This window comes from Rhodamnia argentea, chromosome 6, assembly GCF_020921035.1.
Source record: "Rhodamnia argentea isolate NSW1041297 chromosome 6, ASM2092103v1, whole genome shotgun sequence".
NCBI lineage: Eukaryota > Viridiplantae > Streptophyta > Magnoliopsida > Myrtales > Myrtaceae > Rhodamnia > Rhodamnia argentea.
The window spans coordinates 3,782,401-3,804,215 of NC_063155.1; the positions used below are offsets into that span (position 1 = coordinate 3,782,401).

At 37.9% G+C, this 21,815-nt stretch overlaps 1 protein-coding gene across 3 annotated transcripts; it reads right to left on the bottom strand.

Annotated features, from left to right (window-relative positions):
- Positions 1 to 14,497: 14,497 nt before the first annotated feature.
- On the bottom strand, positions 14,498 to 18,278 carry LOC115729272 (dual specificity protein phosphatase 1-like). 3 transcript variants are annotated; one of them, XM_048281149.1, is made up of 6 exons: positions 18,208 to 18,278; positions 17,430 to 17,616; positions 17,148 to 17,283; positions 16,662 to 16,782; positions 15,449 to 15,594; positions 14,498 to 14,792 (listed from the first exon to the last, which is right to left on the bottom strand). In XM_048281149.1, exons 2-6 carry the CDS (start codon positions 17,535 to 17,537, stop codon positions 14,785 to 14,787), a joined length of 519 nt encoding a protein of 172 aa, XP_048137106.1. In that variant the 5' UTR covers positions 17,538 to 17,616; positions 18,208 to 18,278; the 3' UTR covers positions 14,498 to 14,784. The 3 variants fall into 3 exon arrangements, with proteins under 3 accessions (XP_048137106.1, XP_030515623.1, XP_030515622.1); XM_030659763.2 differs by having other exon boundaries at positions 17,430 to 17,636; positions 18,208 to 18,275; XM_030659762.2 differs by having other exon boundaries at positions 17,430 to 17,636; positions 18,074 to 18,209.
- Positions 18,279 to 21,815: the final 3,537 nt, after the last annotated feature.

The following is a 21,815-nucleotide window of genomic DNA, read 5'->3' on the forward strand; positions in this document are numbered from 1 at the left end:
GAATTGGGCTACTAAATAACACACAAGTTTGTTCTGATTACAATTAAATTGCCTTGGATTCACGAAGTGTGATCGATTGTGGTGGTGGGGTCGATAAAGGGTCACGGCGAGTCTTCGGATTCTGTCGTGATCTGAGGGATTTTATTGCTCATGACCATGACCATCCGCAGATGTGGGTGGAGCCTGTCAGATTCTGAATCCAAAAATAGTCGTGCATTCAATTGTGTTATTTATTGAGCACAGGTTGGACAAGTGGTAAAAAGAAAGGATAAAAGAACTGCGATGTACAGATACTACAAAAGAAAGTGTGGCTGGAGGGTATGCAAGGCATCTTATAAATATCCTGGACCAGTCCTCAACAGCGTGAATAATAATCATTTTATTCTTGACAATAATTTATAGACATAAATAATTATTTTATTTCTAAACGAGTTTCTAAACAAATAAACATGTTTGACAACGAGAAAAAATTTATGTTCCCGAAACATAAATGGCGCACATGGCAACAATTCTCTTCTTAGGTCTTATTTCTGTCCAAAAATAAATTTTTCTATTTCTATTTTCTAGATGAGTTTTTGAGCCGAGATACGGGTTTGATAACGATACAAAATTTCTGTTTCTAAAACAGAAATTAGTTTGATAATAGCAATTTATATTTCCTGAAATAGATTTTTTTTTATAAAAGTACAAAGCATAATTTCTAATTCCAAAACTTTGTTTCCACGTTATGTTCTCCTTAAATACAAATATAAGTAAATGGAAGAAACGGATTACAATCGCAACAAATTCGAGTTGAAGATAATACAATCACAAAAAGAAAATTACTCCTATATTGTCGTATCATCATGCCCTACTGTATCACTGAAACCTTGATGTAGAAACTATTGCAAAGATATAGAAGGAATTTGCAATATTTCTTATCTATAGCGATGTCGAGGCAAGTCTCCCAAATCTGAGTTCACGGATCGATAGTTCTTTTGGGCCGAGAAACCACTTCAACAAAATTGAGTGAATGCCCAGATGCCAAAGGCTTTTGGGACGCGAGGAAGAGGGAGATCACACGCAAAAGGGAGGAAGTAAGTGATGAAAATAATTTGTATTTCTTTTTCTATCCTAGAAATAGAGAAGTAGAAAATTTCTACTTCTCATTTATGTTTCAATAGAAAATTTCTACTTCTCATTTATGTTTCAAACCTAATTATGGACTAAAAATTTGGTCCATAAATAAAAAAAATGAAATTACATTACCAAATGAATTTATGTTCCAAACCGTTCCAGTAAATGATTTAAAAGAGAAATAGAAAAACATAATGGTTATCATGCACATCTCAATATTTACCATGATAATGAGGCTACTTCATTTGTTAAATTTCTATATTAAGCTTATGATACGAACTACTGATAGATTTTTAAATAAGTGGATCACACTAAAAACTCACTAAAAGCCTATCTCATATTAAAAACCCGATAATTTGGTTCTTTTTGTGATAAGTGTATTGGAAGTCCGAAAACTTGTCGTGAAGGTATAATTGAAGCTTAAAACTTTCATAAAGTGCAATCAAGTCCAAAAACTTAACAAATAGATGCAATCGAGATTTTTCATCAATTCCGACCAATTTGGCTAATAAAAAATCCTGACTTGTTTTCTTTTTTATTATTTTTTCTCTCTTACATGACGTGAAGGTTAACTAAAACATGTTACATACGACTAAAACTATGTTGTTGTGGTCCAAATCCTATATTTTACATCAAATCTAAGTGAAATCGGACAAAGAAAATAAAAATAAAAGAATTTGATATAAGAAATACAAAATAAAAGAAAAATAAAGAAAATCGAGCCTATAGGCCCTCGCCTAGTAGGGTTGCATCTCATCGGAAAGGGCTAGCGGGGGATGCCCGGACCTCGACCCGGATAGTGACCCTTGTCGCCCACAGGCTAAGGTCTACAGGCCCTCACCCAAATCGGGAGAGGGTCATGCGAGGGTTACGATCGGCCATTGTCGAGGGCCCGACGTCCCTTGCCGGTTCTTTCTTATGTGGGTCGCCGCCCTGCCAGGTGAGAGCCTACAAGCTCTTGCCTGCATTTTCTCTTTTTTCTCTTTTTCCTTTTTTTAGTTTTCATTTTTTTATCATAGAAATTTCTTAACCTCTTTTATCTTATTAATCTAATTCAACTAAGGTTTAGGATGAAAATTAGAATTCAAATCAAAATGACGTTGTTTTAATATTTTAATTAACATTAAAGCCACATATTAGAGAGAAAAGATCATATTGGCATTTTTTATTAGTTGAACAAAATTAACGAAATGGCTTGATTACAGTATTTACAAATTTTGATGATTCAATCGCACTTTTTAAATATTTTTTAAGGATTTTTAGTAAACTTATGTTTTTAAATTAAAGAAATTCCCTAAAAGAATTCACCCTTTTATATGGTGGTCCGATTCTCCATTGGAGGTGTTGCTTCCTTTCTTTCTCGTGTGTATTATGATGGGACAAGCAACTGCTGTAAGCTGACGTTTCACATTGGGGTGATGATAGTTCTCGTTTCTATGAATGGTCAGATCTTCGGCTGCGACAGCATTTCCTTTTCCGAGGAATGTCATTTGAAAACATGTGAATTCTCGAACGGTTTTCGCTTGTGGTTCGAGGATCCGTTGGTGTTTAGAGATTCAGAATTGTGTATATGGTGATTTTTCTACTTCTATTTTTAAATAGGTGTTGATTTTTTTCCCTCTGAAAAGTATTGAATTTCTTTTTATTTCTTCAAATTACTTCAAAATTACTTCCGAAACAAATAAAAGTAGAAAATAAATTCGTATAACCAAATGGATTTTTGCCGCAAAAGTAATTCTAGAGCAAAAATTATATTCCAAAAGTATTGTCATACACGCTCTTAATTTATGACACACAAATATAAACATTTCCATTCACTCTTCATAGTGTTGTTTCATGATTTATAGAATATAAATAAATTACACCGATTGTCATAAATCGAGAGAATTTGATTCTTAATCTCTATTTATAAAAATAGCTTTTTGAAAACAAAATCGCTTAGGGCCTGTATGATAACCATTATGGTTCTTTAATTCTGTTTCCCGGAACAAAAAAAGATGAGAATTCTGTTTGGTAACGTAAATGATTATGATTTTGATTCTGTTCCCAAAAATAATTTTGGTGCAAAAACAATAACAAAAAAAAATTTGGTTAAAAAAAAAAGAATTACTTTTGAGAATCACAAAATAAAATGAGGTCCCACATCTCTCACTTTTTCCTTTTAGTTCTCTCGTTACTTTTCCCTTGACCTAAAATAGAGGTCTCATTTTCAAAAAAAACTATACAAGAAAATAAAAAAAAAATTCTAAAAAAATTGTAAAAAATCAGAAAAATTTCAGAAAATTCCTAAAAATAGAAGAAGCTTAGATTAGGCTACATTGACCTCATTTTCGTAAATTTGGGTCTAGATTTTCTAGATTTCATAGATTTTGTTCTTTTTTTAGGAAAATCATGAACACATTTAAAATTAAACCCGAACCACATTTCTCTAAGCTCTTAGGGCTTTTGTTAGGGTTTTATGATGTGATTTATCAATTTTATGATTCCTTAATTGTCCACTTGATTTATTAGTTGTGATTTGCGTAGGTTTATGTACTTTAGACGTAGTCTAGTTTTAGAAAATTTTGGAAAAAGATAAAAATAACCAATGTGAACACTTAGCAAGCTCTCGTTCTTAAGTTTTGGATGAATTAAGACTGAGATTTGATTTCCTAGAACTAAAAATGCAAACCTAGGTAGTGCAATGCATTTTCTTTGTAGAAACGAGGGTATCGCTCGTATCGGTTGTTCGCTCGCTCAAAAGAGTTGGATGAAACCCCACAATAAATGACGAAAATAACTCGTGATGATTCTTGATATTTATTTTTGTCTTTCAATATGCAATATGTTATATAAGAGAATCAATATGAATTAGTCTTCGATTGATTTGAAATGTAGGATGAAATTTCACATACTAACTACGTAATTATTTGGCTTAAATGACAAAAATTGGGAAAAGCAATTGCTCTCGAGAACAGAAATTATGTGCAGATATTAAATGCGTTTCGGTTTCGAGAACAGAAATTTTATGCGGTTGTCAAACGCGTTCTGATTCTCTAAAACTCATATAAGGAAAAGAATTAGAAAAAAGTCATTTTAATCAGAATCACTTTTTCGGATCGGAATGATTGCCATATAGGCCCTTATATCGCGTGAAATAATTAGCCAATTAATAACATTTTTTTATCGTCAATAATTTGGCTTAACATTTTCGTATTCGATAAATATATTTTTCGTTAATTAATTTTTCTAAATAATACAAACGATTTTTAAATATTTATTTTTTCACGACATACACGAAACATCGCTCAAGAATCAACATATGAGCAAGCCCAAACAGTCTAAACCTTTGGTACGATTTTAATTTATTTTTCTGGGAAAGAATAAAAGGAATTGGCTAAAATGAAAGCTAAAAAAGGAGGGAATAACTCAAATCATTAGGGGTGGGGCACTTTTTCTCTTTTTCTTTCTTTTTTCGGGGCCCTTTTCTTGTTTTTTGAATCGTGAAGTTTCAAGTGGGCCCTGTCATTGCGCAGCTTCATTGGATTTAAAAGAATTATTATTATTATTATTTTGGTCCTCGAATACTTACTAACTGGAAAATAAGACGAACTTCGACTCGAATCCATTTTTTTTTCATGATGTACCTTTTAATATTTTCTAAGCATCCTAAATTGTTTAATCTAAAGGGACCACTAACACTCATCCATAAAAAAAAAATATTAAATCTAAGTTTCTCTCTCATAATTATTTTAGTGATAGAGTGATTTCTGAACAAACTTTCATGCGCATTTGGCTAATATGTCTGCTCATGTGATTTTAGAGGTGCACTAGCCCGTATCGGTCGAGTCCATTTGGGATTTTTGCTTGTTAAATGCTCCTAAAATGACTTGAAATCACAAAGAGAGGAACAAATCGATTGCATTACTATCTACGTTAACATCTTATTGCTAGATCTTTCTTTTAAGCTAAACCATTACATTTCTTTTAAGTTTTATCCGTAAGATCTTTCAACGTAATTCAAAACTTCAAATATTTCCATGCTATGTTTCAAGATAAAAAGGGTCTGTGGTTGATTCCCTACAACATCCGAATCTGGAAATAAATACAGCACTGAATTTCCTTGTTACACCAAATTATCATTTGATTAACTTCGTAATAGTTAATCTTAACCTCTATATATTTCGTAAAAAATAAATGATTTGAAAAAATATTGTCCAAAAAACGATCACTTGTATTGTTTAAAAAATAAGTGAATGAAAAATATTTTTATTGTTTGCGAAAGTATTTCCACACAAATTGTTGTCAACGTGAAAAATATTTTTCATTGATTAACTATTTTAAACAATACAAACGATTGTTTGTGGGAAAATATTTTTCAAATGATTTTTTTCGCCAAATAAACAAAATCTTAATGAGTTTTCAAAGGCTTTTTGATGTAGAACAGTTGGCGTGCGATTATTTAGAATTACGTGATCGTCGGAATCGCCGGAAATAATCTCGGCATTTCGAAATTCGTTTGGATAAGTTTTCTAGCAGTTTTCTGTTTTAGGAAATTCCTAATTATCTTTAATTTTAAATATTCTGTTTGATTAGATTAGATTCAGTTTATTTGATGTTATCTTTACTTATTCGGTTTCCAATAGGAGTCCTATCACTATATAGGACGTCCGTCTCTGTAATTGATGGCATCAGAGTATCATTGAATAAGAATTTCGAGTTTTGGAATCGTTTGTTCCAAGCTTTTGCTTTCTTTCTGCGTCATTTGGTATCGGAGCGGGCATCTCCTGTGACGATGGTCAATAACGCGAACGTTAATCTCCCCGTTGCTGAGGGCCGTGAAAGCGAGCCTATTACACGAGCTGAGTTCACCCGGTTCGTGGATCAAACCGATCGTAGGTTTCAAGAAATCCTTGAAGCCATACGGCGTTTATCCACAAACCCCGCACCCGGCGTTCTTCCGGCCGATCGACTTCCCGTCGGTCGTGATCCCGGAGTTGTTGTGGATCGTGGGGCCAATATCCGACATAGACGGGTAGACTATGTCGAAGACTCTGAAGACGAAGACGAGGAAGATTTCCTAGACGAGCCTATTCGAAGAGGACGGCGGAATAGAGAATTCCAAAATGATCGTGTCCATGGAGGTCGGCGCTATGGAGGACATCAGCGGGATCCGGAGCAATATCGGTTAAAGGTAGATCTACCAACCTTTAACGGGAATTTGAATATCGAAGATTTCCTGGATTGGCTGTGGGAAGTTGAAAAATTCTTTGACGCCATGGAGATTGAAGAGGATCGACAAGTTAAGTTAGTTGCGTACAAACCGAAGGGTGGTGCCTCGGCTTGGTGGGAGCAAACGCAGTTAACTCGACGTCGACAAGGAAAGGCTCCCGTCCGAACGTGGAATCGCATGAAGCAGATGCTGAAGTCTCGGTTCCTCCCCTACTGATTATGAGCAGCTGCATTTCCAGCAATTTCAGAATTGCAAGCGGACGAACCGAACAGTTCAAGCCTATACGGAAGAGTTTCTCCGACTTTCCGCCCGCAATAACCTAGCTGAATCGGACGCGCAACAAACTGCTAGGTACATAAACGGCTTGCGATTGAATATTCAAGATCGTGTTTCTTTGCATCGTGTATTTTCTGTTGAAGATGCCTAGGAGATGGCGCAAAAAATTGAGATGCAATTGGAGAGGACTAGCCCTAGTATTCGTGGAAGCAATTATTCTGGTCGTGGATCTTTCGGAAAAGGGAAACAGATCGATACTTCAGGTTCCTCAACTCAGCAAACCGGTGATACGAACCGAGCGCTGGGAGGTGTTGCTGGAATACCTAAGGAACCAATCGCGGCAAGTAACCGTGCTCCAAACGTCCAGAATCCTTATGCCAAGCCGCAACCGATCAGGTGCTATAAGTGTAACGAATTGGGCCATCGTTCGAGCGATTGTCCCCGTCGGAGAATGGCCAATATCGTTGAGCATGAAGAGGAGGAGTATGAGGAAGAATGGGTGGACGAAGAAGAAGTGGAAGATGAGGTGGGCGAGCAAGTGAATTGTGTTGTTCGTCGTTTATTACTTGCTCCACGGATAGAAGACACCCGGAGAAATCAGCTTTTCCGCGCTCGTTGTACCGTAAACGGTAAGGTATGCGATGTTATAATTGACAATGGGAGTTGCGAGAATATAGTGTGAAAGGCTTTAGTGGACCACTTACAGTTGAAGACGGAGCTACATTCCGCGCCTTATACAATCGGGTGGATTCGCAAAGGACCCGAGCTTAAGGTAACACATGTATGTCGTTTACCTATTTCTATTGGAAAGTCGTATCATGATACTATTATGTGCGATGTTGTGGAAATGGATGCATGTCATGTGTTATTAGGGCGACCATGGCGGTATGATGTGGATATTACACATCGAGCTAGGGAGAACACGTATTCTTTTGTATGGAATAAAATCAGAATCACGTTGAAGCCGAGGGGTGATACTCCCCAGGCCCCAAAGAAACAGGGTTACGGTTCTGGTTCTGGTGTTATGCAACGTGCGGGGGTTATGTTGAATATTCGTAAACGTGAAGGGATGTACATGCTGGTAGAGAAGGGTGACAAACGGACCATCGCTCGTATTCCGTAAGCCCTTAAGCCTTTGCTAAAGGCATTCTATGATGTAATGCCGGATGATTTACCCGACGGATTACCTCCTCCGAGGGATATCCAGCATGAGATTGACTTTCTACCAGGTGCCGGTCTCCCTAATCCGCCGCATTACCGGATGAATCCAAAGGAGAACCGGAATTTACAAGAGCAGGTGGGAGAGCTTCTCCGCAAAGGTTTCTTGCGCGAGAGCAAAAGTCCTTGTGCCGTACCCGCACTTCTCACGCCGAAGAAAGATGGCAGTATGCGTATGTGCGTTGATAGCCGTGCCATTAATCGGATAACTATCAAGTACTGATTTCCAATTCCCCGGCTTGATGATATGCTGGATAGACTTGCTGGATCACGGGTCTTTACGAATATCGACCTTTGAAGCGGTTACCACCAAGTTCGCATTCGTCCCGGCGACGAGTGGAAAACAGCCTTTAAGACGAGTGCAGGTTTGTATGAATGGCTTGTCATGCCGTTTGGACTCGCTAACGCGCCTAGTACTTTTATGCGTTTGATGACTCGGGTACTCAAACTTTTTATTGGCAAGTTCGTGGTTGTTTTCTTCGATGATATTCTCATTTATAGTCCGGACGAACGACATCACTTAGAGCACTTGAGGGATGTTCTGCTGACCTTGCGGAAAAATCAGTTATTTATTAATTTGAAGAAGTGCGGCTTCATGACCGAGCGACTTCTTTTCTTGGGTTTTATTGTTGGAGCGGATGGTCTCCATGTTGATGCAGAAAAGGTGGCGGTGATTCGTGATTGGCCAATTCCACGTAATGTTGGCGAGGCTCGAAGTTTCCATGGACTTGCGACGTTCTACCGACGTTTTATTAGAAATTTCAGTACAATCATGGCCCCGATCACCGATTGCTTAAAGAAAGGCAAATTCCATTGGGGTGATGAAGCTTCGGCCGGTTTTCAGCTTATCAAAGAAAAGCTCTCAACAGCCCCGGTATTGATGCTTCCAGATTTTGAGAAAGTGTTCGAGCTGGATTGCGATGCTTCGGGTGTGGGAATCTACGCTGTTCTTTCCCAAGAAGGTAAGCCTATTGCTTTTTTTAGTGAGAAGCTTAATGAAGTTCGTCGGCGTTGGTCTACATATGAGCAAGAATATTATGCTGTAGTGCGCGCTATAAAGCATTGGCAGCCCTATCTTTACCAGCAAGAGTTTGTTCTTAATACCGATCATCAAGCTCTTAAATACATTAAGAGTCAAAAGCATTTGAATAGGATGCATGCACGATGGGTTTCCTTTCGGGAGCAGTTTAATTTTGTACTTCGTCATAAGGAAGGCCGCTTAAATAAAGTGGCGGATGCACTCGGTCGACGTGCTGCGACACTCGTAACTATGCGCACCGATGTGGTTGGTTTTGATCAACTCTGTTCTCTTTATTCCGAGGATGATGATTTTAATGTTATATGGGAGAAGTGTTCTGAAGCAGGTTCCCATGGCGATATGATAATTCGGGACAGGTTCTTATTTTTCGGCAATAGATTATGTATTCCTCGAAGTTCTTTGCGAGAACAACTTATTCGAGAGCTTCATGGCAGTACTCTTAGCGGACATTTGGGCCGTGATAAGACCGTAGCCTTAGTGGAGGAACGGTACTATTGGCCACAACCGAAGCGTGACGTGGGGCGATTTGTTGCCAAGTGTTATATTTGCCGGACGGCTAAGGGCCATTCTCGTAACACCGGCCTCTATACCCCCTTGCCGATTCCTTCCGGTCCGTGGGTTGATATCTCAATGGATTTCGTGTTGGGACTTCCTCGCACCCAGCGAGGTGCGGATTCTGTATTCGTGGTGGTTGACCGGTTCTCCAAGATGGCGCACTTTATCCCTTGCAAAAAGACTTCGGATGCTTCACATGTGGCAAGTTTGTTTTTTCGTGAGATAGTCCGTCCGCATGGGGTTCCAAAGACCATCACTTCTGATCGTGACACGAAATTCCTAAGCCATTTTTGGCGTACTTTATGGCGTTTGTTTGGGACAAATTTACAATATAGCAGCTCTTTTCATCCCCAAACGGACGGTCAGACCGAAGTTGTGAACCGTATTATGGCGAATATCATTCGATGCCTCTGTAGTGATGTGCCCAAGCAGTGGGATAGGTATTTGGCTCCCGCCGAGTTCGCCTTCAACAACTGCGTTAACCGTTCCACTGGAAAATCTCCTTTTGAGATCATCTATGGGCGTACTCCACAAGATACTTTGGATTTAGTTCCTTTGCCCAAGATTCCAGGCTATAGTGTCGCGGCAGAGCATTTGGCGACCAAAATTCAGGAAGTCCAAGCGGATGTTACTCGCCAATTAGCTGCTTCAAATTCAAAGTATAAAGAAGATCTTGATAAACGGCGTCGTGTAAAGATTTTTGAAGTAGGCGATGAGGTCATGGTTTTTCTACGAAAAGAGCGTTTCCCTGTTGGTGCTTATAATAAATTGAAGCACAAGAAGGTTGGTCCTTGCCGAATATTGAAGAAGATCAACGACAATGCTTATGTGGTTGACTTCCCCGATGATCTCGCCATTTCTCCTACGTTTAATGTGGCTGACTTATTTGAGTATCATTCTCCCGATACTCCCCTCTATCCCGATCATAACTCGAGGGCGAGTTCTTCCGCAGAGGGAGGGAATGATGTAGAACAGTTGGCGTGCGATTATTTAGAATTACGTGATCGTCGGAATCGCCGGAAATAATCTCGGCATTTCGAAATTCGTTTGGATAAGTTTTCTAGCGGTTTTCTGTTTTAGGAAATTCCTAATTATCTTTAATTTTAAATATTCTGTTTGATTAGATTATATTCAGTTTATTTGATGTTATCTTTACTTATTCGGTTTCCAATAGGAGTCCTATCACTATATAGGACGTCTGTCTCTGTAATTGATGGCATCGGAGTATCATTGAATAAGAATTTCGAGTTTTGGAATCGTTTGTTCCAAGCTTTTGCTTTCTTGCTGCGTCACTTTTAGTCTTTCTTTAGTTGTATGGCTATGCTAATCGTTTAGTTATCAATATTGGTAGAATTTATTGATATATCTTAGTTTATAAGAACAGTAGTTTGGTTCGGTACTTACTGAATTGACATTGAAGCTTTTGAATCGCGAAAAAAGAATTTTCCGAAATCTCTTATTTTGATGTGAATGACAAGATTGTAATTGGTAATACCATGGTAACCTTTTGAAAAGATCGCTGGAGTTTTTAGCATAGTGTAAATTGCACATTCAGTTTTAATCATTTTACTTCCGCTCCAGCGAAAAAAGGGGATGGATGGCCTGATGGACCTATCTTATCTATTGTTGAAATGTTGGTTTAAGAAGCTCATGAAATATCAACTACTTATTTGGTAAGTTGGTCTTAGCAACCTGTCCAAGTACAATTTGGGAAGAACATGATCGGCGATACACATAAACCACTGACTAAAATTTCCTAAAATTAACATTAGATTGATGAATCAAATCGGTGACTTTCGGCTTGCAAACCAAGTATCGCAAATTATTGCATGCGAGTCATTAACTAATTCAAAATAATGAGATGAAGTTGTGATTCCTTGCAATAATAAAGAGAAGTCACTCTTTTGACTTTTAAGAAGTCTCACAAATACAACCTAAATTTTGGGGTTCGTAAGATTTCATAACAAATTTTTTGTATTAATTTTAAAGTTTGACAAGAAAGTAAAAATATAAACATTTTCTTTACCTGCGCTAATCCTAAACAAATAGCCCTAAGAATAAAGGGAGATTTCATATTCCGTCAGGCGATTGATCCATCCCTCTATAATCATTGCATCAATGTATATTACATCATAATCTCTAATATAATACGTTGTGCTTCATAAATTTTGAAAAGATTTTCAACAAAAGAACGAGATTTGTTCTCCTGTAATTCAATGATCATCGTGTTTCCGAGGATCACGAGAGCAATAAACAAGAAGCACACCAAGAAATTATCAGGCATGAAAAGGTAGGCCCGACTCATCGTACAAAGCAGCCGTCGGCATACAGAAGCAATTATTGCGAAATTGAAACGTTTCTGCTGAACATAATGATGACAATTTGGGAGCACAAAGCCTCAAAAAGTGGAATTCCCGTACCATTGAACGGCGGAAAGTCGTTCATTTCCTGGCTTCCCAGGCATACGGTGAAAGACAAAGCTAACCTTCTTTCCAAGAGAGTGAATCATTTCTTAAAAAATCAAAGTGAAAAATTGGGCAAGCCATTCATGTTTCCTTCTATGTTTTTTCAATCCAGGTTGATGGAGGTACCGATCTAGTTTCCGGTTCTACCGCGGAGTAAATGACCGAAAATGTTCGGGTTGAAATATGACTTTCAAATTAAGTCTCAAATAAGTGGATAGCACCAAATGAGAGTTCAGGCAAGGAAGCAAGCTATCGACAATCCGTTTTTCGAATTTTCAAAATTTTACAAAAATTAAATTATTTACTATTCAATTACATAAGGGGTTCGATCCCCTTAACCCTATCACCACTAACCCGAATCGATCAACTCTATGATAAACCGGCTCTTGACCACAAGGGTCATCAAAGAAAAGTCCAACAATGGTCCGACTTCTGATTTAAATGGTTGAACCAGGCGGTTCGATTTTGGTTCAAAAAATGTGGTTTTTGTCTTATATTTGTGTCAATAAATATGTTTCTAAGTGATTACCAAATATTTACATTAAAAACGGATGAAAATGTGCCACTTGTGTTAGCTTCATGTTAAGCCGTGTCTAATTTCATTTTCTCTCAATTAATTCATAGTGCTTTCTTTTAGTGTGCCGGGAATAGCCATCTCTAACACCAGTAATTAGGGATATGCACTAGGCATGATTTTACATCCATTTTTATTTTGAAAATAAGCCCTAAATCGCGACTCACAGCATCTCCTGAGCGCCTAGCCAGAATCCATGGTCCGCCCTGGTCAAGCATGGCGGGATGCTCGGCAAGCTTTTGGCCTGGCCTGGGCTGGCCTCTCAACTGCCCGACCCTTCGTGCCTTGGTTCTAGGCTCGCCTCGGACCTCAAATCGAGCATGTCCTCTTACCTATCAATTTTTTTCATCCTTGCTCGAGTCATTGGCTAAATCTCAACCGATACTCCACCCCAATTGCATGGAAAAACACGTAGAGCCGACAAATTTGAACGGAGATGAACAAGATTATGCGCGAAATAAGAATCACACTTTTGATTCTATGTCGAAAAGTCCACATGAAAAATCTAAACTATCGCAAATGTAGAAAAAAGATGACCTTATAAATATAATGCTCGTCATAATTCTGTATTTAAATCATGCGAGATCTACTATAACAAGTTTATGTCTGAATCGAACTGCTTGTCTTTTGCTTTTTTCAAATGTCTCTTTTGAAACCCAACTCTGGTTCTCACGAGAAATGCAAATCTGATGCGTTGTTGGTTTGGTTCTTTTCACAATTTGTCTCTTCTTCCTTTTTTTTTTTGTTTGGCTTCACGAGATGACGAAAGCTTGTACGTGATTTGCTGCGAAGGTTCTCTCTTTACTTCCCCCTTTATTTCTCGAAATGCTCAATGCCCTTTTTCCTATTTTGCCAACTCTAGAAGAAACTACGTTCGAAAAGAGAAACACCGACTGGACAGAGTCCATTGCCTAGTTGAGTGTTCGCACTCTAAAGTCAAAGATTCGACAACGCATTGAAAGTAGAGGGAAGATCTTTGCGGTGATCCGTAGTAGAATTAGCAATTATCCCAAGAAAGTGAAGTTATTGAAAACTTTCAAATAGACATGTCAAAATAAATCATAAACCTAGACCAAGTTGTTAAATAAGTTAATTATATTCAGTAAATGATTATAAACGAGTTTCCAATGATAAAACGAAAAATACTTTGTATCAAATAGATTCGCAACTCACTTAAACCCACCACAGCTATACAACTATCTTTTCATTCTCTATTGACCCTCGGTCGATCTTTTGCGCTCGTTCTTTCTATGCTCTTGCATCAATTTGGATATGTATTTTCTTAGCTTTAATTAAATATAAAAGTATTTTAGCAATATAATTCAAATCGAGTATGAATTGAATATGAGTTGAGTCGAGTATGACATCCTATATTTGCATTTCATGAAAATTAATAAAGACTGATTAAACGGATCAATTTAGATTTGACAATTTTCAATCCAACTCAAACCTTACCCGAACCATCCTCTTTGATGGGGCTACTTTCAAGGTAATGTATGAAGTACGAGCACAATGTTGCAGTATAGAAATGTTCAATTTTCGTCAAATGATAGGAAAATAGGCATAGGTTTCTCATGTCTATTACATGTCGGGTCACTTATCAATTTGCCAGTTATCAAAGGCAAACTGAAGAGACCATTACACGAAATCGATGCAATATATCAGATTTACAGATCAATTTGATTTTACAACAGTCTATTAAACCACACAAGATTGAAGATGTTTTAGGTTTAGACAATAAGTTACGGCTTATGCTATAACTTCTCACAGTGTAAGGATATGAGAAACCTGGAATTCTCCAGCTAAAACATCATTTAAGACCCACAGGAACTGCAAGCTCTTCCACTGGCAAATTTCTCAACGCACCAACACTATATTAAAGACGTGCATCGATTATCGATCGATCCTCCAAATTTACAGTCTCATTTCAGGCTAGAGACTATCAAGAATATAGCTTAACTATTTCGCGAATACCTTGTCCTTGGCAAATTGTCAAAATAGAAAAAAGTAACCTACAAGTTGGATCGTGCAGAAATCGACTATCAGAAGAAAGTTTCTTTTCAAGTGTTCACCTGCATTACACCTAAAAGCACAAAAAAGTTGATCTTTCTAGCCCCCTTTTCTTCGTTGTTGTCATAAACCTAGATTAACTCCTTTACCGATATCTTTAATATTCACACCAATGTGATTTGCATATCAAATTCTTTATTTACAAGATGGTTATTTACCATAAAGTTCGATACCAAAACGAATGCCAGGATAGGGTTGGCAAGACTGCGGAGAAATGTCTCTGTATTCATCCCATTCACTTCTAGCCTCTATCTGCTACTCATACACCTGGGAAACCAAATTGTTAATACAGTAAAACAATTGAATCGTGGCCTAATAATCAAGCTTAAAGACCGACTTGGGCAGATGACATGTTCAGGTATTCAAACATGACAAAGTACTTTGTTTTAAAGAAATGACAGTATACTAGTAAGGAACTTAGATGCCTCGAACAATTGGGCTATGTGACGTGTGATAGGAATATTTTTTATTCAAATAACAACCGACATATTTTGACAAAGCCTTCTTGAAATTTTCCTTTTTCTTAGACTAGCGTTCCTTCTGTCTGCTTTCTTTTCCACTCTTTTGCCTTCCAGAATGAGAAACTGCAACGTTCATTCTACAAGATTCATGGAAACAAAAGAGAAAGTATATCTTGACATAACGCAGCGAGATGGCAATAAAAAGTTCGCTATTTTGAATGACATGATTCCTTTTTCTCATGAATTTGCTTATTAGTTTCAAGTAATTGCCAAAATAACGTGGACAAATTATACTCTGACAATAATAATTGTTAATACCCGATACATGGATGGAGTAAGAACACATAACCAGGTTCTGCGTTACCCAAAAGCGAACTACCGTCTCCCCTTTTCTTTCATGTCGTATAGATGCTTATCAATGCATGTAAATAAATGCAACTAGTATTGACAATGATTAAGCACCTCGCAGAAATTTCTCATAGTCCTGCAGTTGTGCAATGAAACCAGAATTAGGAGATGCTTGTGGCCGTCTGCTCTTCACATGTTCCAAAGCTTGAGAAAGGCTCATGCCATGCTTTTTCATGAGATAAGCGACGACGATTGTAACACTGCAAAATACACATCTTTAGTCCGATAAATCACAAATCTAATTAACGGTTAACATTGTAAAAAGGCATCATAGCTTTAGCAGGCAGTTAAAGTCAAAAGCCCAGCTTATACCAGAATAGGAAGTTCCAAGATATCCAGTAAGATTAAATAGCAACTGCATTCCATGTTTATCTGTAGTCCTGAGTACCATATATGGCCCTTGACCTTTCGGACATAAATGCTGATACGTAAATGGTATCCAGTATGTTTATTCTTCTAATCCATTCAGGTATTTAATAGAAAGGATGAATATATGTGCGTGCGCGTGTGTAATATGATGAATTTGTATCCAAAAATTTGATATTGGGAGCCTTTAGATGTGGTTTGATGTTCAACTTCTGATTTATGTACGTAAAGTAGCCAATTAGGTTTATGAGAAAACCTAGAAGGGGATCAATGATTGCATTATTGAGTACCTATACAAGATAGAAATAGAAAAATTCAGAGTGGTAGTTCCTCATATGAAACTATTGGCTCAATGGATATAGTGACGCTGACAAGGTCAAATTGTTTAAAGAATCTGAGAAACCTTAAAACATGTCCTTGCAAAGAGAGGCAGACATGGCATTCACATTTCATTTGATGGTGGGAGATGATTTGAGGGCAAAACATCGAAAGTTCAAAAGATTTATCTCCTACATAGTTCAAATATGTGTCGGCACATAGTCATCTTCACATTGACCGGTTCCCACCATCAACTTTATCAAAAAAATCCTGGTAAAGCAGTTCCCACATCATGAAAAAACAAAAAGTTGACCTAAGGAGACGTAGTAATTCGAAACATTCCCACGGAAAAAGATATATCTCCCACGATCACAATAGCCATAGTGGGAGACAGCATCAACGTAATTGTAAGTCATTTTCACATGGACTCAATCCCGATTGTTCATACATACTGAAATATCTCTGACCAAGAAAAATACATACTGGAAATGATGTAGCAAAGAAGATTTGTCTGAGTACACATTAACTATGCCCCAAAAATATTAATGGAAGATATCATCCCAAACGTAAATAGGAGAATCACCTTCTAGATTTCCCAACGAAGCAATGAACCAGCACACCTCCACCCAATCTCTTGGCTTCATCAATAAATTCAATGCACTCATCAAAGTATTCTCTTATGTTTGTGTCTTCTCTATCCGTGACTACCTCGATAAAAAAAAAAAATTGCATCAAAATAACCAGGTCATATATTTTAGTTCCAATGGTCAATGACATAGATGATCTATCCAAATAAGTATAACTTTGTTTTATGAAGATTAAAACGGAATATTTGCATCTAAGGTATACTACGTCATGCCACTAACAAAAAGCGAAAGCATCGTGTCTTGGTTGCACTATCTTACAGCTCATAATTCGAGTCTAATAATTATTTGCCTTTTCAAACACATTGGATTGCACCAAGCAATTTGTGGAATTTCAAATTGAAAGAAACCAAAATGTAGTGGACAAATGTTGCATGCTTGTTGCAACTACTAAGGGAAAATAGCCAATACAAGAGAATCAGTACCTGTAAGGACTTTATACACGAAATCATCTGGATATGCAGGCCTCAACGTGCTAGCCACAGTTAATATGTGCGTCACATTAAGGTGTTTAAGGGCACCTTTGTTATTTGCAGCACCGACGGAACCCAAGAACAGACCCTAACATCAATCATATGAAACAACATCAGCAGCAGCATCCATCAAACAGAAGTAGCAAAGGAACACAAAACGAACACGACAACCAATGTAATGCATGGGTAATAGATCGAGGGAAAGTGCGAAAAAAACCGCCGTCAATAGCACACCTCTTCGATTTTGCACGGCACCTTGTCTTCATTAACACATCGAGTCAGGCTCATAACCCGCAGAAGTGCTTGGATCTGACCCCTGATGGATTCGTCAAACTGAGCCATTGCCAGAATAAAGTACTCCAACTTCTCTTTTCGTTCGTGACCTCCACAGGAACCGCACGTTGCTCTCACACTAGCAAATCTTTTGTCAAATATCAGTATCTAGATGAGCACAGCATGGAGCGCCAAATCAGCACAGACGAAGAAGAAAATCTACTGATTCAAAACGATGATGAAGAATCAACCCCCATGCCTAAGCAGCAACCATCGACCACACCACATGAACGTTACTGGCCAAGCGAAAAACAGAATTCAACGATCATTCACGCCCATTGATCAACGCATAAACCCGATCGAGACTAACATTGCATCTTACACGAACTCGAGCCAATTGATCGACAGAGAAATCAAGAAAGATGTCGTGACAAAGCATGCAGAAAACAAGAGTCAAGAAGACAGGGTTCGAGACATGAACAAGCTCATCGAACGCCACCCAACACGAACATGGGAGGAAACCCAAAACTTCTACAGATGAAAATCGAACACCCAAGAAAAAATCCGGGTCGGCGACATCTACAAGATAGAAATCAAACCATCACCTGGGTGGGTCCTCTTGCTTCAAGTGAAAACGCGAATCGATAAGCGAAGGCAAGCAACTGGAGAATAAGATGAGCGATTGAATGCGGTCTATATAGTCGAAGACGAAGAAAGAATCAGCATGAGAGGAGCTTACCCTTAAAGAAGGTAGGAGTGATCGCGGGTGATCTTGACGACGACGCCCTCTACTTCTGCAGTTGAATGCGATCGATTCGAGTGGAGATTGTTCGTTGGCGTGATGGGCCCAAAGTATAGGCCCGACAACACGCCATCGGATCTGTGACGGAAACGGGCCGGGTCGGTTCGGTCCAGTCCGCTGGTCCCGATTGTTGTGTCTTGAATTTGTATTGCATTTTTCCATCAGCATGAAAATACATCAAACCATTTTTTATTTTTCCTTTTTGGGAATTTCGAAAACATCAGAAAACGGTGAAGAATTTCTCAAATTTTGTAATTGTAATTTTGGACTTACGCTTTTACTTGAGAGAGTGAAGGATTTTGGGATGGAAAATTTAGATACCGTGTATGAACTCGGCTCGACTTAAGCCCGCCCACTTAAAATGTTCGGGCTGATTTTTTGTGAGAAGAAAATTAGACCGAAATGTCATAGGCACCGATTTTGGAATTTTACAAACCTTCATTATTTTTGTTCCGATGATGGATTCAATGACTTGAAAGATAAAAGAGATGATAAAACCGGGTACGGCCGTAATCGAGATGTTTGACAATGCCACTAATGAATTTTCTAGATTTGCTTATTAGTTATTGCTTTGGTGTGCTTTTGATGTCATTGGAATTGAAAAAACTGAAAGGCGTAATTTGAGCTTGTGTTGTTATTTTTCAACTCATAAGGCTTATTTGTAGTGTCTGAAAAGATTTTTGTTCCATCTGTATATCACTTAAATAAGTAGCCCATTTTTAGACACAATAGATGTGTTTCAGTAGTCGGCCAAAAAGAGCCAATTGATTTTGTGTAATGAAAAACTTGAACTTTACGAATTGGTCATTGCTCAAAGCTATAATCAAACCTAAAAAATTCTTTCTTGTAACCCTTTGGAGCTGGCATAGTTGCTCATGACAATGAAGGATTTCGCATTTCAGGAATTAAAGGTCGTATGCTCGAATTCCATCACTATTTTGGGTCGAGACCACCTGCATGAGTCAAAGATTTGTTGGTTCATGAGATTTATAAGGTGTTCCATTCGACGAACTTTCGGGTACTTAGATTTCCACGCTAGTGGCTCTGGATTACAAGGAAAGAAAAAATGTCTCATATGCTTAGAGGCATAAGATTTCGAAAAGACAGCAAAAATGACAGTCCTTCTTCGCAGGGTATGCGCTTGCGTTGCGAGAGAGAGAGAGAGAGACAAAGAGGCAACCTTCTTATACTTCATCTAATTGAATTATGACAAGGCATTTGGTGGTTATTCTTAATTTCATCTAATTTTGGGCTAATTTATGAAACTAAGCAAGCTCCAAATGACACCGAATGTCCGGGAAAAGTACACTAGAAGTGCCATAACTTTTGTATGGCGTTCACTTGAGTGCTATAACTTTTAAAACATTCACTTTAGTGCCATAACTTTTAAAAATCATTCACTTGAGTGTCATGTTGACGTGGTAGTCGGAAAAGCTGATGTGGCAGTTGGAAAAGTTATCGTAGACGTCGGAAAAGTTACTATAGTATGCCGGAAAAGTTATCGTAGATGTCGGAAAGGCGACGTGGCACGCCGAAAAAGTTATTGTAGCACTCAAGTGAACGATGTTGTTTCGACGTAGCACTCAAATGAAAGATTTTTGAAAGTTATGGCACTTAAGTGAACGTTTTGAAAGTTATGGCACTCAAGTGAACGCCGTACACAAGTTATGGCACTTATAGTGTACTTTTCCCCCGAATGTCCTAATCTATGTGGTTGGTGCACCAAATATAGAGCAGCATAACCAGACAAAAGGCAAAAAAAAAAAAAAAAAAAAAAACACGAATCACAAATCACCTCCCTCAATTTAATCCGTCTTTGGTCTGTTATCTATGCCTGTAAATGATGCCACAAACTATAATTCTTACCAATTGAAGGAGAAGAGATGGTATGGTTGGGAGCGCTCGGGAAGATGACTTTTGCATCTAGGCGAAGCCCTTTGGCTCAAAGTGTATTTGATCAGAGCTACGAGTCGAGTGAGAAAGTCACTTACGACTCTGCATAAACCAATCGAATCCGACATTTTTTCTCGAGGAAAATCATGGGACTAAAAGAATTATAATAGTCGACCGCCTTATCAATTAATTCTCATGCAAGAAATAGCATTTTCGTTTTAAGAATATATAAAATTTTATACTGGAAGATTACTAAAAAAAAAATAAATTCTAAACCTATTGCATTTGTATCGGTTTAGTCCTCTTGGCCGGTTGATACTAATGTGGATACTTTATTTAAGAATGTTTTAATATTTTTCGATTTTTTATTTTTTATTTTTTTAAATTTTCTTTTCTCTCTCTTTCTTTTTGGATTTTTTCTTCCCCCACTAGCTTACGAGGGTCGCTAGAGATCGCCGACCACCAGGCAAGGTGACCTTTCTTGCAATTGGTGAGGCCATGGCTTACTTCGCCCGCGGCCGCCCCTTGTGATGGTGTCGGCTCACGAGGCTCGCCCGTGGCCACGAGTGCCTCACCCAGTGGTCGGCGAGCTTTGACGACCCTCTCCGACCCTTGCAGATCCTCGCTGGCCACAATGGGTAGCAAAAATAGTAAAGAAGGAATGAAAAGAAAAAAGAAAAGGAAAAAAATAAAAAATAAAAAAGCGAAAGGTATTAAAATATTATGAAAAATTATTTGTCCACTCAGCTCCCTATGGCCAAGAGGACTGTATTGACACAAATACAAAAATTTTAAGATTGAATTGGCAACAACAAAAAAAAGGTATAGGATTTTTTTTCCATTAAAATGTTATAAAAAAATTATCTATTCACGTCGGCTCCAACTGGCCAAAAGGACCGTATTAATACAAATGCAAAAATTTTAAAATTGAATTGACCAAAAAAAAAAGTCTTGGATTGAATTAACACAATTACATTAGGTTTAGGACTTTTTTGGTAAATTTTTCTTTTTTTATCCAATGAAAAAAATCAGGACTTTAAGCATTGTTATGTACTTAATTCAAGCTATTGCCCATTATAAATATTAGCCATTGCCCACAATGCAAATGTGAAAAACATTCACATTGTATCATACAGTTGTAAGATCCTAAATTTACAAATTATAATATCTTCCTTGATCTTTTTGGATATGGATATTATTCTGTGCTGCAAGTATACGGAATCTTTTTTATTTTTATTTTTTGGTACGGCATCCATGGAAATTTGTTGTTTTGCCAGAATCTTTTCTTACCTCAAACGAAGTCTGAGATACAATTATGATTGTCCTCAAATTTCCATGTGACGATGGATAATAATGTCCATTTTGATTTCCTCCAATTGAATTTCCACATATAATGGTCTTAACAATTAGCATATATAGTCACCAAGATGTCCCTTTCTTCTCATACACAAGAACAAGGTCCTAAGATTCACGCTGAGCAATAGAAGCAAGGTGGATAGTAGGTAAGCTTCCAGCTTTACCTGCGAGTTTTCATGTCATTGTCGGGAAAACATTAACATCGGATTAATGTTGCTATGTGTTTTTCAGGGTTTTGGATTACTGATTGATGATAATTTCCATGTGTTTGGAGTAAGGTAACAAGAATCCCAAAG